General features: G+C 36.1%; 1 protein-coding gene across 10 annotated transcripts in view; it reads left to right on the top strand.

Moving 5' to 3' along the window:
* The window catches only part of chrna11 (cholinergic receptor, nicotinic, alpha 11), a 53,347-nt gene that overhangs the window by 604 nt on the left and 35,936 nt on the right, over positions 1-16,807 (top strand). For 2 of the 10 annotated variants that reach the window (XM_073930961.1, XM_073930964.1), the window contains exons 2-5: positions 568-694; positions 8,595-8,734; positions 9,176-9,220; positions 11,429-11,538. In XM_073930961.1, the coding sequence (XP_073787062.1) occupies positions 682-694; positions 8,595-8,734; positions 9,176-9,220; positions 11,429-11,538 (308 nt within the window). In that variant the 5' untranslated portion in view covers positions 568-681. Of the gene's footprint in view, positions 1-176; positions 228-567; positions 695-796; positions 833-980; positions 1,211-8,594; positions 8,735-9,175; positions 9,221-11,428; positions 11,539-16,807 lie in introns of those variants that run through there. The other 8 variants (XM_073930959.1, XM_073930960.1, XM_073930958.1 and 5 more) reach the window with 8 other exon arrangements.

The raw sequence follows: 16,807 nt of genomic DNA, 5'->3' as shown, positions 1-16,807 counted from the left end.
TTGCTCTGCCATCATACCAGTAATTCAGTTGTAGACAAATACTGGCCACTAAGTAGATATTAACAATAAAAATAATGAATTCATTTTTAATCTGTAAGAATGGCCTTAAAACGACTTTGCTCAACACGAGGGTTCTCGCAGAAGTTTTCACAGGTGAAGACAATTAACGTTAATTTGCTCAATTTCGACTCTTCTTTTAACCCTGTCCTGTTTTCTGCTGGCCTGAGGTGTGTTCATATTCTTATTTATTATAAAAGTTAAAAGGAGATTGTTGTTTAGTAACCTAATATTACAATTTAAAACGATATATTTTAAATTCTAAATTATTTCTGTGATGGTAAAACTGTATTTTGAGTCTCCAAAGTTACTTCAGTATATTTTTTATGTAAAAAAGTTGTAATGCTTCATATTTTTGCTTAATATAATGCTGTTTTGCAAAATAAAGTCAGTAATTGCTCCCATATTTTAAGATTGGTTGTTGTACACATAAATATATCAGTACTTCTTTATTACTTTGACCAAAAAAGTCCTTTGTAACCTTTAAAAAAAAGCGTCTTCTTTTTTCAGTGTCACCTACTTCAAGATAATCTCACTTTCAGAATTCAGAGGAGTCTCTAAAGCCAGGAGTGATGGAGAAGGAAAGTAGGACAGAAACACAGCGAGGAGAAGATTAAATCCAGCATGATTATTTTAGGTAGGCAGGAAGATCAGTTTCCCCTTTCCCCCTTGTTTTTGCCCTTGATCTTTCTCCCTTTGTATTCCCAATCCTCTTTCTCATTCATCTGTCCTTCTTAAGGAGTCTCGGAGATTTGGGTGGAGAGAAAGCTGACTTGTGAGTCTCGAATCAATTGACTCTTTTTTTTTTCTCTCCCTCTCTTCTCTGACTTTGCTGTGATTTGCCGACATCACTGGGTAGTCTCTCTCTCTCTCTCTCTCTCTCTCTCTCTCTCTCTCTCTCTCTCTCTCTCTCTCCCACATTTAGTCCGTCCACTGCTTGCATCAAGCCAGCTCTTGCTTTCCTCTCCTCTCCTTCACTCCACTAGGATATTTTCCTCCTCTATCTCTCTCCATACATCCGAACACATTCCTGTTTCTTTTCTGACCCCGCTTTTTCTTTCCTATCTCCTGGAATGTGGCACTCTTTGGCTTTCACTCTATGTGGGATCTCCGCTTTGATCCAGGGTAGGTTCCTCACTATGCTCACATGCATGTAAGTATGAATCCGAAGCGGTTCTTGAGGAAAGACATGTTGAATTATATGCAGATCAACATTTAAGTGTTATTTGATCTCTTGCATTTGTTCGCTGTGTGAACCTGTTTACCTACCGCATGTCTCCAGATGTTTTTTTTTTTTTTTTTTTAACCACTGTTGCAGTAAAGAGGGGGAAAACAGAAGGAATCAGGGGGAATGAGAGGGAGAATGAGACAAAATTGCTTTGCCATGAAGAATTAGAAGCTGCAATCATAAATTGCACCTTCTCCTCTCCCCCTCCCGTCTCTCACTCTCTCTCTCGCTCTTTCGTTCATTCCTCTAAATCCATGAGTATATAGACTGTGTGGAGGCACTGAAAGCTTTTGTTGATTCAGTTCTCTGGTGGTGTTGTGGACATGTTGCTGCAGTGGTGTAGAAAGATGGAGTGAGTGTGTGTTTTTATGTGTGTGTTGCCATGGAAAGCTTCTATCTATTTTATCTTTTGTTTTTTTTTCCTCTCTTTTCATCTGTCTGTCATAAAGCAGAACTTTTATCGGGGGTTGTCAGTTTCACACCAGGCCATCTGGATTTATTTCTCATAACCCATCATTCTCAGTATTATTTTTAAGTGTCACATCACAAAATATTTAAAGTTTTTATGTTTTCACAGTCAGTGGATCAAGTGTTTGGATGGGAATTATGTATCTGTTGACTGTAGGGTGATTACATGTCAACTACATGTGCGTATATTTATTTATATATATATATATATATATATATATATATATATATATATATATATATATATGAAGTCAGATTTATTCGCCCCCCCTGTTTATTTTTCCCCCAATTTCTGTTTAACGGAGAGAAGATGTTTCATATTTCTACACATAACACATTTCTAAACATAATAGTTTTAATAACTCATTACTAATAACTGATTTATTTTATCTTTGTCATGATGACACTAAATAATATTTGACTAGATATTTTTTAAGACACTTTTTTTAAGACACTTCTATACATGACCTTAAAGGGACATTTAAAGGCTTAACTAGGTTCATTAGGTTAACTAGGCAGGTTAGGGTAATTAGGTAAGTTATTGTATAACGATGGTTTGTTCTGTAGACTATTGAAAAAATATATAGCTTAAAGCGGCTAATAATTTTGACCTTAAAATGTTTTTAAAAAAATAAAAACTGCTTTTATTCCAGCCGAAATAATTAAATAAGACTTTCTATAAAAGAATAAATATTATCAGACATACTGTGAAAATGTCCTTGCTCTGATAAACATCATTTGGGAAATATCTAAAAAAAAGGGGGAAAAAATCCAACGGGGGCTAGCATTGGATTTAAACAGATATTAATATGTCTGTTCCTAAAATATGTTGACTCTTTGTTGCATTTAAGGTGTAGTAGGTGATTATCTCCAGAAACATTTTTGTTGTGCTGCTTGAAAGTCTCTTCACATTCCAACAGTACTGATTAAAGTAAATGATCAAAAAGTGTTTGTATGTATTTTTATATTCTAGGTAAGGAATAAGACTAAAAAAAGTTCATCCAATTAATTATTGTGGGGTCGATATTTCCCATAATTCTGATACGTAGCCCAACCTGTCAGTCAACAAATGTAAATTTGTACATCTGCACAGCCGTTCACGCAGATCCGCTGTGTGCGTTCAGGTGCACACTAGAGATAGACAGTGGTAAAAACAAATGCTGAATGAAAAAATTGTAAAATTCTGAATCAATATTGAAGTTACTTTTGCATGTTGGAGGAAGGACGACACCATGTCTGAAGTATTTTTTTAGACAGGTAATGCTATGTTTTAAAATTATTTTAGTCATGCAAAGCTGATGTAGATTGTGTTGTTTTATGAATGGGTTATATGCACAGAAGTGTTGTTCAGCTACTGAAATCTTCCAGTGTAAGATTGTTGTGACTATTTTCAATTTTATAAGGAACATTTTACAGTATCTATAATGTAGATTTTTATTTAGTTTAACATCAAAACAACAGTAAATAGCGCTATTTCGCCTAGCCTGTTTTACTGAGGTGAAATTGGTTTTATGTTCACATTGGCGAATAACAAGAACTAGTGGATTGTCTACTATTATCTTTAAGGTGCACGTTCGTGATTTTAGGAGGTGTGGTTTGGACAGCAGGGGGGCGACTGCGTTTTTAAAGATATTGTGCTAACGTTTAGCATTTTCTCAGATCCCCTACTGCACTTTTAAATGCCAGTGGGGAATAACTTCTTTGCTTTGAAGGTTGCAATGGTTGTGATTGTGAAAAATGTTCATAGATCTCTTCAAATTCTTTTAGATTTTGGTTGTTAATTAAAGTTTCTTTTGGTATCTTAAATTTTAAGGTCTTCTACTGGTAATTTCAAGATATGCTTGGCTTTCTAAATTGAGTAAATTAATACATTTAACACTTTTGCAGTTTACCTAAATGTGGGTAGCAATGTATATTAAGCTAAATTTTTAAAGCATGAAATATATGTATGTTACTAGTTCTCATTCGATCTTTATTCATTAATAAATTATTTAGCTAAAATGGCTACCCAGTTCATCTAAAAATTTTAATTCTCTTATTATTTCTTCAGCTTCTTGTTCCAAACCTACTTAAGTTTCTTCTGTTGAACACAAAGAAGATATTTTGAAGCTGAAAAGATGAACCCTTTGACCTGGGTCAATAATATTTTCTTTGTTCCTACTATGGCAATGGCTGCCGTTTTCCAACATTCTTCAAAATATCTTCTATTGTGTTCAACAGAAAATAAAAGGCATTTATAAAGGTTTAAAACTAATTGAGTGTGGGTAAATGGTGTGTAATGGTTTAATTTTTTGTGTGAACTCTACCTTTTAGGGGATTGTTTTTGAATGACCAGATCTTCCGATTTAAGTAGGTAGATCACTGTTATTCAAGTTTTACCACAGACTATTCATGCCATTTTCAGATAATGGCATTTTGTTTTGGCAATGCTACTTTGGCTTAAATGCACTTTATACAAAAAAATAGATTGAAATAAATCAACACTTAACAAGATGTCTGTGCATGCAAAAATTGAATCTTTTTGAACACCAAAATATTTTTAAAAATATGATTTACAAAAGCAACTATTATTTCTCCATGCAGGAAATTACTTTTCAGAATTTGAATTAAAATCTTTACTCTTTTATTCATTGTTTTTTATTTACTTCATCAATGCACTTCATTACGTTTGATTACTTTTTCAAGTTCAAGAGATGCAGTATGTATGCCTTCATTTTGAAACGTCAAGATAGAATCTTTCTTGTTTTTCAGTAAACAAAACAAATTTTGGAAACATTTCCAGGAGAGAATGTTATGGATGTAGCATACTCATAGACATGGTTTGAACATCGGAATTTGAATTATTATTTTTGAATGCACAGTAAATTATTATTATTTTAAATCTAATTGCCCTTTTTGACTGCGTTAAAAATGCGTTAAAATGGTTAAAAACCATTTTAAGGTTAAAATGATTAGCCCCTTTAAGCCATATTTTTTCAGATTATCTACAGAAAAACAACAATGTTGTACAAAGATTTGCCTAATTACACTAACTTATTAACCTAGATAAGCCTTTAAGTGTCACTTTAAGATGAATATTATGTATAATATTATGTACTGTCATTTTGGCAAAGATAAAATAAATCAGTTTAGAAATGAGATAGTGACCCTTGTGCACTGTTCAAATTTACTATCCTTTTGTTCTGTTAGAGATGAAAACATTGAACCCATTGAATTAAACTGCTGTAAAAATGAATCAGATAAGTATATTTTTAAAAAGTTTTCTACCTCAGTTCTGATCAAAACTAATACATGTTTTAAATTACAATTACAATACAAAAAGTTACATTAATATTGGATTATTATCCCTTTACAACCATATCCTGTAGAGTTTTGTTGTCTGAGCGGCGGTCGTTTCAAACTAAAATGGTCCTATGGTCCACTACAGTGGACATGCTGTAAAATTTTAAATAAAAACAAAATGTAAAAACTCAAAATTGTAAAAAAAAAATTTATCCAAAGGACGTAAGAAATCACAGATAAAAAAGAAAAAAAATCTTTGGGTCTCAGGAGGACAATAGAAGTCAATAGGGCAAAAACAGCCGCCAGCAGTAAATTAGGGAGATAAAATGAAAATTAATTAAAAACAATGCATCCATGGCAGTGTTGTTTCACATGTCCAAGACTATGATAAAAGGTACACTACTTTTTATATTTGTATTATATTTGTGTGTGTTTTTCACCAAATCACTGACATCATTTACGAATTTGCCAATTAAATTGTTAAAATCCCATAATTTCCTAAAAAATTTAGTAGTTTTGATCAGGGCAGAGGTTGATTAACAGATTTATGCAAAAAAAATAAAATAAATAAATAAAATAAAACAATAATCTGATGCATTTTTACAGCAGTTTAATATAGCAAATCTTTTTTTTCATCTGAATATAACAAAAGGCTTGCAAATTTTCCCAAAGTGTATTGTTGAGTTTGAAGCATTTTCTCAAAACATGTGTCTAAATAAGATTATAAAATAAGGTTTGTCACCAAAAATCATCCTGCTAGCTGAAACACGAAATAAGTTATGGCCAGATTAAGGCTCAAAATCACCCCAGAGTGGATGAAAACATCCCCACCAGTACATAAGGGTTAAAACAATTATGTTTAGAAATCTTCTTCCCACTAAAACGATATTATTATTATATTGGGGACAAAAATAAACAGGAGGGGTCTAATAATTCAGGAGAGCTAATAATTCTGACTTCGACTGTAGATGTGTAGATGGTTCAGGCGATTTTATCAATCACCTGATTTCCTCCCTTCAGTAAACAATGCTCATGGCATCCCTTCACCTTTATTTCTGTTTATTTCTCAGCTTCGGCAGTTTTTGTAGTCCAGAGGGTGTTTGGCTTTTGTGAAGTCTCACGCCCTGCAGATGCTTTAGGGAAAATCTTGATATACCTGAGAAACATTGTTTGATCCTTTTACCGAACAACACAGAGTCCGCCTGAAGGGAGTTTCGTGTCAGTAATACGACAAGCTCTATATTCGGTTTTCGTTGCTTGCTAGTGGTCATAGTCAGTAGAGACTGCCCGTGGGAATCAGTTCATATTAAACCTGTTGTTATGGCTGGAGGCTCACGCTGCTTTTGTGCGGTGAATGAGAGTAATAAATTCAGGAGTAAGTCCATTCTTGCTTTAAACCGTACGCTAAATTAATTCTCTTCCATTAAGTTATGTTTTTTTCCACACTTGCCACACACACATGCTCTGCACTCTTTGCTGTGAGACCTTTTTCGAGGTTGTCTGCGAGAAACAATTGAGTTTTTGAACTGTCTTGAGAATTTACTACAAGAAAACTTTAAAGTTAAAGCTAATCTCGCTAATTGGCTGTTGGCAAAGGTGGATGTTTGGATGTCTGTTCAATCTGTCTGTCTGCTGTTGTTTTTGGCAGACTGGCTCTCAGTTTGTTTGTCTTTGGTTCTGTTGGTCGGTTATTCTTTCTTTGACTGCTGTTTATGCTATCTGTCATGTTCTGTTCTGTATGTTGTCTGTCTGCCTGTCCATTCCTTCACCTGTCTGTCCATCTGCTTATCCATCGGTTTGATGTCTGTCTGCCTGTCTTTCTCTCGCTCTGTCTGTCTTCCTCTCTCTCTGTCTGTCTGTCTGGCTTCCTGTGCATATGACTGTTGGTTTGTCCATCTGTCTGTCTGTCCCTCCACTTGTCTGTCTGTTTGTCCATCTATTCGATTGTCTGACGTTCTGTCTGTCTCTCTGTCCATCCTTCTGTTTTAGTGTCTCTCTCTCTCTCTGTCTGTCTGTCTGTCTGTCTGTCTGTCTGTCTGTCTGTCTGACTTCCTATCTATATGACTATCTCTATCTGTCCGTTCCTCTGCCTGTCTGACTGTCTGTCTTTCTCTCTGCCAGTCTGTCTCCCTATCCATTTGGCTGTTGGTTTGTCTATCTGTCCATCCGTCCCCCTGTTTGTTTGTCTGACTGTGTCTGAATGTCTGCCTGCCTGCCTGTCTGTCTCTCTGTCTGTCTATATGACTGTTGGTTTGTCCATCTATCTATACGTCCACCTGTTTGTCCGTCTGTCTGTATGTCTGCCTGTCTGTCTGCCTCTCTGTCTGTCTGTCTGTTTGTCTGTCTGTCTGTCTGTCTGTCTGTCTGTCTATATGACTGTTGGTTCGTCCACCTGTTTGTTCGTCTGTCTATCTGTCTGTCTGACTGTCTGTCTCTAACTCTCTCTGTCTGTCTGTCTGTCTGTCTATCTGTCTCCCTGCCCTTATGACTGTTGGTTTGTCCATCTGTCTGTCTGTCCACCTGTCTGTTTGTCTGTCTGCCTGTCTGTCTGTCTGTCTGTCTGTCTGTATGACTTTTGGTTTGTCCATCTGTCTTGCCGTCCATTTGTTTGTCCATCTGTCTGTCTGTCTGTCAGTCTGCCTGTCTGTCTGTCTGTCTGTCTGAATGACTGTTGGTTTGTCCATCTGTCTGTCTTTCCACCTGTTTTTTCATTTGTCTGTCTGTCTGTCTATCCATATGACTGTTGGTTTGACCATCTGTCTGTCCATCTGCCTGTTTGTCCATCTGTCTGTCTAACTGTCAGTCTCTCTCTCTCTCTGTCTGTCCAACTGTCTTTCAGTCTGTTTTACATCTATCTGTCTGTGTCCATCTATTCGTCTGTCTCCTTGTCCATGTGACTGTCTGTCTGTCTGTCCGACTCTGTCTGTCTATCTGTTTGACAGTTTGTTTTTCTCTCTTTTTGTCTGTCAGTCCAAATGTTTATCTGTCCATCTGTCAGTCTGTCTGTTTGTTCATCCTTGTTCACCACTGTCTTTCTGTATCTCTTTCTGTCTGACTATACACCTGTCTGTCTGTCTGACTGTCTGGCTGCCCATGACTGTCTGTCCAACTTTTTTTGTCTCTCTCTGTCCATATGTCTGTCCATATAACTTTTATCTATCTATCTATCTATCTATCTATCTATCTATCTATCTATCTATCTATCTATCTATCTATCTATCTATCTATCTATCTATCTATCTATCTATCTATCTATCTATCTATCTATCTATCTATCTATCTATCTATCTATATTTCTGCATCTGTTGACCTGTTTATCAGTTTGATCTTTCTCTCTGTCTTTTGTTCTGTCCATCCTTTTCTCTTCTCATCAATTACTGTTTGTCTGTCAGTTTATCATTCTACCTGTCTCTTTTGGTTTATTAATTCATCCGCCCATATTTATCTTCCCTCCATCTGTCTTTCTCGTCTATCCGTGCATCTTCTGGCTGGGTGAACTAATGTCTTGATTTGCAGTTTGTGTTCTGGGTGGTACAGTACGTTCATGTCTCTCTGTCAGTGTCAGTGCAAGGGCCGTACCAGCGGACCCTGTTGAAGAACCTCCTGAAGGATTATAACCGCATGGAGAGGCCTGTAGCCAACGACTCGCAACCCCTCACCGTCTTCCTGTCTATGAGCTTGATACAGATCATGGATGTTGTAAGTCTCTCTTTTCCCTCTTACTTATGTTTACTTCCACGTTTCAGTGTTATGGATAATGGGGTTTATCTTGTATTCCAGGGTGAATTTATGTCTGGGTTCTTATGTGCTTAAAATGTATAGCTGAATAATTCATACACTTATCCCTCTATGTAATGCAGTGCATACTCTTTTTGAGCCTGTCTGAAATTGTTATTGTTTTATGATCTTCTTTTTTATATTGTTTTTACTTTTCTTGTCACCAACAACTTGTATAAAATATTTATAAAAAAAAAAATCCGCCTAAAGCTGCAAATAGTCATCTGTTTTCAGCTTTGACTGACTGCCTTTGTCACCAGTTTGATTTCGCTCTGTATGTGGTATTCACAGTTGACATTCTGGCATTCATCATTCAATTCTCTATTGATTTCAAGCTCACTGTAACATTTCTTGCTCATGCAGGATGAAAAAAATCAAGTACTGACCACCAATATCTGGCTGAACATGGTAAGTCTTATCTAGTTAAACCTGTAATTATAAAATTAAATGATCTATTAATGTACTGTGTCTGTTGTTGTCATGATTAGTGCTGGTTTCAAGGTAAACAAACCATTTAATATTACAATTTCAAGTTTTCATTAACCAAACCTAGAGTGATTATTGCAATTTTGAGATCTTAAGGTAAATCCTGTAACTGTGATTAGGTAATTGTGAAAGGCTGCAATGTAGAGATCTGCGCGGGACTAAATTTTGAATCCCGCTCCCGCCCGCACCCGCCAGGTTTTAGCCCGAACCCGACTGCTCCCGCTTATATTAAGAATTTGTTGTCCCGCTGCCCAACCCGCCCCATTTTCTGCCTGCCGCGCCCGATCCCGCTAAAGAGCGGGGGGAGAACAAAACCGAAAATTACCCAGCTATACAGTCCAGACAGCCAAGCTGTCTGTATAAACACACACACACACACACACACACACACACACACACACACACACACACACACACAGCACCAAGCACACACACACACAGACAAAGCTGTCTTTCTCATACGCGCGCGCGCGCACTAACACACACACAAGCACCAAGCAGACACACAGGCATTTGCTGTTATATCAACTCAAAGGGTTGTAATATCATGTATCAAGTACCAATGTAATACCAAAAGGTTTTATATAAAGGTATATAAATACTGAGTCGCGCCAGCTCCGGGCCGCAGCGCACATTACCCCAGGCCGATTCCGGCGCGGATGCGGCAGCGTCGGCTCGCTTACGGCCGCCGCATCTGGGCCGAGTCCGGCAGCCGGAGCCGAGTGGTAGGTCTCCGGCAGGCGAGAATCTAGCCGGAACTGGCCCGAGTGTGTTTTGCTATCTGGCTAAGCTCTCTCTCTCATTCATGCGCGCGCACTAAAATACACACACAAGCACCAAGCACACACACAGGCACACACACATATATATATATATATATATAGTATTTCCTTTATTTAAAATTGAGAATACTAAGCTGAAGCCTGACTTAAAATTAAACCACAAATCAAATTTTCATCAAATAGCTTAACAGTTTTTGGCTTTTATAAAGCAATTTTGTGAACATCAACATAAACATGGATCCCTGTAAGGCTTTCCAAGTGCAAGTTTAACAAACAATTCAGTCATTCATTTATTTTCTCTTCGGCTTAGTCCCTTTATAAATCAGGGGTCGCCACAGCGGAATGAACCACAAACTTATCCAGCATGAGTTTTTACACAGCGGATGACCTTCCAGTCGCAACCCAGCACTGGGAAAAACCCATACATGTTTTTGGACTGTGGGGGAAACCAGAGCACCCGGAGAAAACCCACGGCAACACAGGGAGCAAACAATACATTGAACAAGTTAATCAAGTGTACCCATACAAACTATTGCAAACAATGAATAAAAATGCAGGGATCCATGATTTTGTTGGTTGTCAAAAACTTGCAAATTTTTTTTGTTGTTTTTTCGGATACAAAACTATTTATTTCTAAACATTTTAAAATATTTTCATCAAAACCGTGATAAAACTGATAAACCTGAATATTTTGGTAATTTTAACTATGATTGGAAATTTTCACATTGTTAAATTGCTAACAATGTCTGTCAATCTGGGTTACAAAGCATCTACAATGGAAATAAATTGAACTAGTCAATAAATGTTTAAATACTCACTTTTTCAACAGTTAATCTTTAAAATGTAAAAAAATATGTGCAAAATTATTAGTTATTTTTGCATGAGAAACAATAAAATAATCACCAACCTTTTTTTTTCTGTACAATGTCAAAGTCAAGACAACACATATTTTTATGTACATTTAACTTATTAGGTTTCAACAAAATTTTAAAGTTATACATATGATTTAATTGAAACATTTAAGGAAGCAATATTTTTTTACAGTGTACCTTTGTTTAACTTGACAACTTTATTCCCTGATCTTGTAAAAATAATGAAAGCTGAAAATGATTAAAAAGCTTTACAACCCATATAGTGTACAAATGTTAGCAGAACATTTCAATGATATGTTTCGGCTTTGAAATATTATCCCCATTATAATTATTACCCAATTATTTTTGCAGTGGTCATGAGGCACAATCTTTTTTTTTGTATTTAGGCTGTATTTTAGGCGCTATTAAATCTGTTCTTTTTAAGGACTACTGGTTTAATGCGCTGACTGAAATGTTTCTTTCTCTTTTTTCCTCAGCACTGGTATGATCATTATCTGCAGTGGAACCAGTCGGAGTATCCAGGTGTCAAAAACCTTCGCTTCACCACAGACCAAGTGTGGACACCAGATATTCTGCTCTACAACAGGTATATAAGCATGTATATTTATGAAACAAGACATTGTTTTTTCACTAATTTTTGCATTGAAAGTTGTTATTATTCATGTAAAGTTAACGGCAAAATTATTATCCATTCTTTTTCAAATTGAAAGAGCAAGAAAATTCCTATTATGTTTTTTTTCATCTGGAAAATGTCATATTTATTTTTAATTCAATTCAATTCAGCTTTATTTGTATAGCGCTTTTACAATGTAGATTGTGTCAAAGCAGCTTCACATAAATGGTCATAGTGAATTGGAACAGAGAAGTTCAGTTTTTAGTGTTTAAGTTCAGTTCAGTTTAGCTCAGTTCAGTGTGGTTTATTAATCACTACTGAGAGTCCAAACACTGAAGAGCAAATTCATCGATGGGTAGCTCTACCGATCCCAAACCTTGCAAGCTAGAGGCGACAGCGGAGAGGGAAAAAAACTTCACTGATTGTGAACTCATTGACGACACCAACAGGAGTGTGCTTGACTATCGAGCCTTAAGGCTGATTTAAATTATGTTCTAAATAAAAGCAAGAAGGAATATTTTCCATATTAAAAGGCGCATTCGTCCTAACCAATACATTTTATATTTTAGAAAGGGTTTCTATTTCTTGCAGCTAAACAACAGGATAAACTGACAATGATGACCTCAGAAACACCTTGTGTGCTTTATTCAGTGTTAAATGCTAATAATGTGAGTTTGAATGCAATTTCACATGACATTTATTGCCATACTACTGAAAGCAGCAGCAGATATTCACCTCAGATCTTGAAAATAAAAAGAAAAACTATTTGAAATTAAACTTTAGAACCTTGACTCAGTGTAAGCCAACACATATCAGTGATTTAGCATCTACGTTAATTAATGTTTAAGGGTTTTAATTTTTATTAATTACATTATAAACCTTACCATTTTGTTGGAGTGCAGTGAGTGCATATATTCTGTGCTTCTGAATGGCTGTATTTAAATTTCTGTCTTGTTTCATATGGTGCAAACGACAAATTACTTATGACTGCGTATCTCATCACGTAGCGTGTTGTTAGTACACAGGGGTACAATGTAACCTGCTCACCTAATGTTTACATTCGTAATATTTAAATAATTTGACAATTAATAACCAACTCATGTTGAACTCTGAATCTCCGTCTTATTTCGGAGTCTGCCACTGTCCACCAGAGGTCACATTTCGGTGAAGGACGCACTCGTTGAGAGCCCATTAGACTGTTTTCCACCAAGGCAACCCATGGTGTTGAAATTTAATTAGCTAAACTGGCGTTGGGTGGGTTAAAGGAACTAAAACAAAGACAGACATTCCAGGACATAACGCACATTTTTTAAAGCAGAATATCTGACCTCAGCATTGTTTTCAGATAAACAAGAATGTTAGCATGTTTCTTAAATATCTGTATACATATTATGGTATATTTATGCTTTAGAAGCATCAAAAACTAAAATACAGCACCTTGAAATATGTTTCAAGGTGAATATTATTAGCCTTCTTAAGAAATTATTTGTTTTGATTGACTTCAAAACAAACAACTCTTGTTCAATGGCTTGTCTAATTTACCTAGCTAAGCTTTTAAATAGCATTTAAATCTGAATAGTATCTTGCAAGAGGGTTTTTTGCTTTTCCTCTGGGCATCTTTTCCCAGAAACATCCCAAACTCTTTGATATATTTGTATCTTCTTATAAGTGAGTCAGAAAAAAAGTGTTCACTAAGCTGAAACAAGTGTATGGCATATCCGATGAGATTTACAGTGAAAGATCTGAACCGTAATAATTACTGTGATCATGCATGCAGACGCTTGAGAATAAGAAGAAAATCCTTTAGCGGGATGATATACTCTTTAAGCGGCAATATCAAAAATGGCATCCCGTGTGTGCTAGGTTAAATAATCCTCGGGAATGGGAGTCAGCAGATGTTAGTTTGTGTGCTTTGTGTGATTGAGGATTGCAGTATCGGAGCCATAATTCAAAGCGTGGGGCTATACAGAAGAGCAACTTCAGATCAATGAACTGAAAATTTGGTCCTTGGGCTACAGCAGATCGTTTAGTCGAAGAGCCGGTGTCCAAACAGCCTATTAACATCCTTCGCCGTAGACTTTTTTTCTTTAATTCACATGGGAGCTCGCTGCTTAGTTGTACATTAAATTTAATCATGGCCTCAAGCTAATTTTGAAAGGGACATTATTCATTCACACCTTGTTATAACCTTTCGAACCGCAGGAATCTTTGTTCATATTTAGTTTTCATGTCGAGTTAATCAGAGCTCTACATCTGATGACTAGCTAAATTTACACCAAGGATTTTCTCCTTTTTACGGTTTCTGAATGTTAATTAAGTCTTTGTCTTGAAAGAAATCATGTCAGAGGTTTGACTTAGATGTTATTGACTGTAAATATTGATGTTTGTTGCTTTTTGCTCGAGTGTGGTTTGCTGTATTATTTCTTGTCTTTTCTTACTCTTGTATTTTTCAGAAAAATAGGTCATTCATTGGAGTAAACTGCTTTCCAACCCACATGAAATCTGATAATTTTAGCTCAATAAGTCATAATTTTTTTTGGTCATCCAGTCTTTTAGATCTTTAGAAATCTCCGTTAGCTTAGACATTTCGCATATCTCATCAGGCTTTGTTGAAATATATTGTTGAGCTTCAGAAGTGGAAGCTAATGTGTCTCCTAATAATGTCTCCTAGAGGCAGCAAGTATATTGTGAATAGCAAAGGGCCTAAACCTGATCTTTGAGGTCCTCCTTTCTTCACTGGCCTGACTTTTTAAAGTTGTTAATTTATTTAAACACTCACCAGCCACTTTATTAGATACACTTTACTAGTACCGGGTTGGATCCCCCTTTGCCTTCAGAACTGCCTTAATCCTTTTTGAAAAAATTATGTGAATGTGTTGCTAAGTTGACGAAGAAGTTTTCTTAGTTTGTTAGTATTTATTTTTTAGTAAATTATTTTCTCCCAGTGTGTTTGAACTCTCTCAGCCATCAGCACACTATGAAATAAATACTATAAAAATCTAGAAAGAAGATTGTTATTATATAAATTGCATCGTGACAAGTGCCGGTGCACTTCTCGCACTCTTTCTTTTACATTTTTTTTTCAGAAAAAATAGTTTTTTGTTTTTTTTGAGACTTTTGTGGTCTGTATTGAACTCCTCTGGCCAGCTTTCCTCTTGCTCTTCGCTCTATGCAGGAGTTGTGACAGCTCTTTTTTTATTTGGAGCGCTACAATGTTTCTCAAGCTTTACATTATTTCAAAATGAAGTTATTCACACAAACTGAGTACAACAGTTGAGTTCTGGAAGTAAAATTCTTAATTTTCTGCATAAAGAAATAGCTTTTTAACAATACCGACAGTCCTTTTGTGAGCTACAAGGTCGTTGATGTGTTTGATATGCGTTTATGTGCTGAAAACTGTTTGAATTTATGAGTACTTTATTCAAAAGACCTGACACAAATATATTCAGATAATAAGGTTACAACACGAATTTTAATACATAATGAAAATCAAATGAGTGGCACATTTGCCTTGGTGCTTTATTTTTTTTTTTTAAGTCATGAAGATAGGAGTAACACTGACATTTTTACCTCAAACATATCTTTAATCAGATCTCCTCTTCTCTTCTCTTAGTTCTGTTTTTCCTGATTATTTTCTGCATGTGTTGCAGTCTGTATTGTAATATTTGGCACCTCTGTTCTCGAAATTCACAGGTTTTAATTTGTTGAAAGAAGATTTTTAAATCGAATGAGCTTTTTTTTTAGAGGCGCGGTGGCTCAGTGGTTAGCAGTGTTGCCTTACGGCAAGAAGGTCGCTGCTTTAACTCCTGGGTCAGTTGTTGTTTCTGTGTGGAGTTTGCATGTTTTACCCATGGTCGCGGTTGATTCCTCTGGGTGCTTTGGTTTCCCCCACAGTCCAAAAATATGATGTATAAGTTAATTGGGTAAACAAAATTGGCCGTAGTGTATATGTGTGAATGATTGTATGGGTGTTTCTCAGTACTTGTTGTGGCTGGAAGAGCATTAACTACGTAAAACATTTGCTGGAATCTACTCATTCTACTGTGGAGACCCCTGATAAATATGGGACTAAGCTGAAGGAAAATGAATGAATGAAGTTGTCTTTTATCATTGTATGCATGAACTGAGAGGGAAAAAAAGAACACCTGATTGTTTACACTTTGAAAGAAGTTAATCCCATAATTTCTGTCAAAATCACAATTAGAAATCCTAATTAGATAAATGAATGGGGGTTTTTCAACTTTTTTACATAGTAACATAGTTTAATAACTTTTTTTAAATAACTTTTTTAATAACTCATTTTAAATATATTTGCCATGATGATAGTAAATAATGTTTTACTAGTTAATTTTGCAAGATACTAGCATTCAGCTAAATTGCTCTTTAAAGGTTAGTTAACTTGGCACGTTGGGCCCTATCATACACCCGGCACAATAAGGCGCAAGACAAGTTTGGCACGCTTTGTTGCTATTTTCAGACCAGGGCAACAGTATTTTTGACGTTTTGCACCATGTTGTTTAAATAGCAAATTCCCTTGAGCCACTTTGTAGACTCTTGGGTGTGCTGGTCTGAAAAGGAGGTGTGTTAAGGCGCATTGTTGGTGCATTGCAATTTTAAGAAACTGAAATAGACCACGCCACTGACCAACTAAAAGCATGTTAGTTATGCACCTATGCGGTCCAAACACTTACACATTGCTTAACACACGCAGGATGTACAGCAATACAAAAATATCCTTACAAATCCTAAAAAAACATTAAAATGTTACATAAATGATTATTTTTTTACATTAATATAATAACCACTGCCTCAATGCCTCCATCTCGTTTTTTTTTTTTTCCAGTTTATTCATGACAATTTGCATTACTATAATATTTTCTGTAGTAGTAATACTATTTATTATATGCATATTTTTATATATATATATATATATTTTTTTATAAAAACAAGCTTATATTTGGACACCTGTCAGGGTGCGTCACTATATGGAGTATAAGAATAAGACGTGTGTTTGGATATAACTCGTTATTCATTCATTAATTTTCTGCCGCTTTTCCTGGGTCGGGCCGCAGGGGCAGCAGTCTTAGGAGAGAACCCCAGACATTCCTCTCCTCGAACACTTCCTCTAGTTTCTCTGAGGGATCCCAAAGCGTTCCCAGGTCAGTTAAGAGACATAGTCTCTCCTGCGTGTCCTGGGTCTTACCCGAGGCCTCCACTCGGTGGGACATGACTGGAACACCTC

Source organism: Danio rerio, chromosome 19, assembly GCF_049306965.1.
Source record: "Danio rerio strain Tuebingen ecotype United States chromosome 19, GRCz12tu, whole genome shotgun sequence".
Classification (NCBI taxonomy): Eukaryota; Metazoa; Chordata; class Actinopteri; order Cypriniformes; family Danionidae; genus Danio; species Danio rerio.
This window is presented reverse-complemented; position numbering and strand designations above follow the sequence as displayed.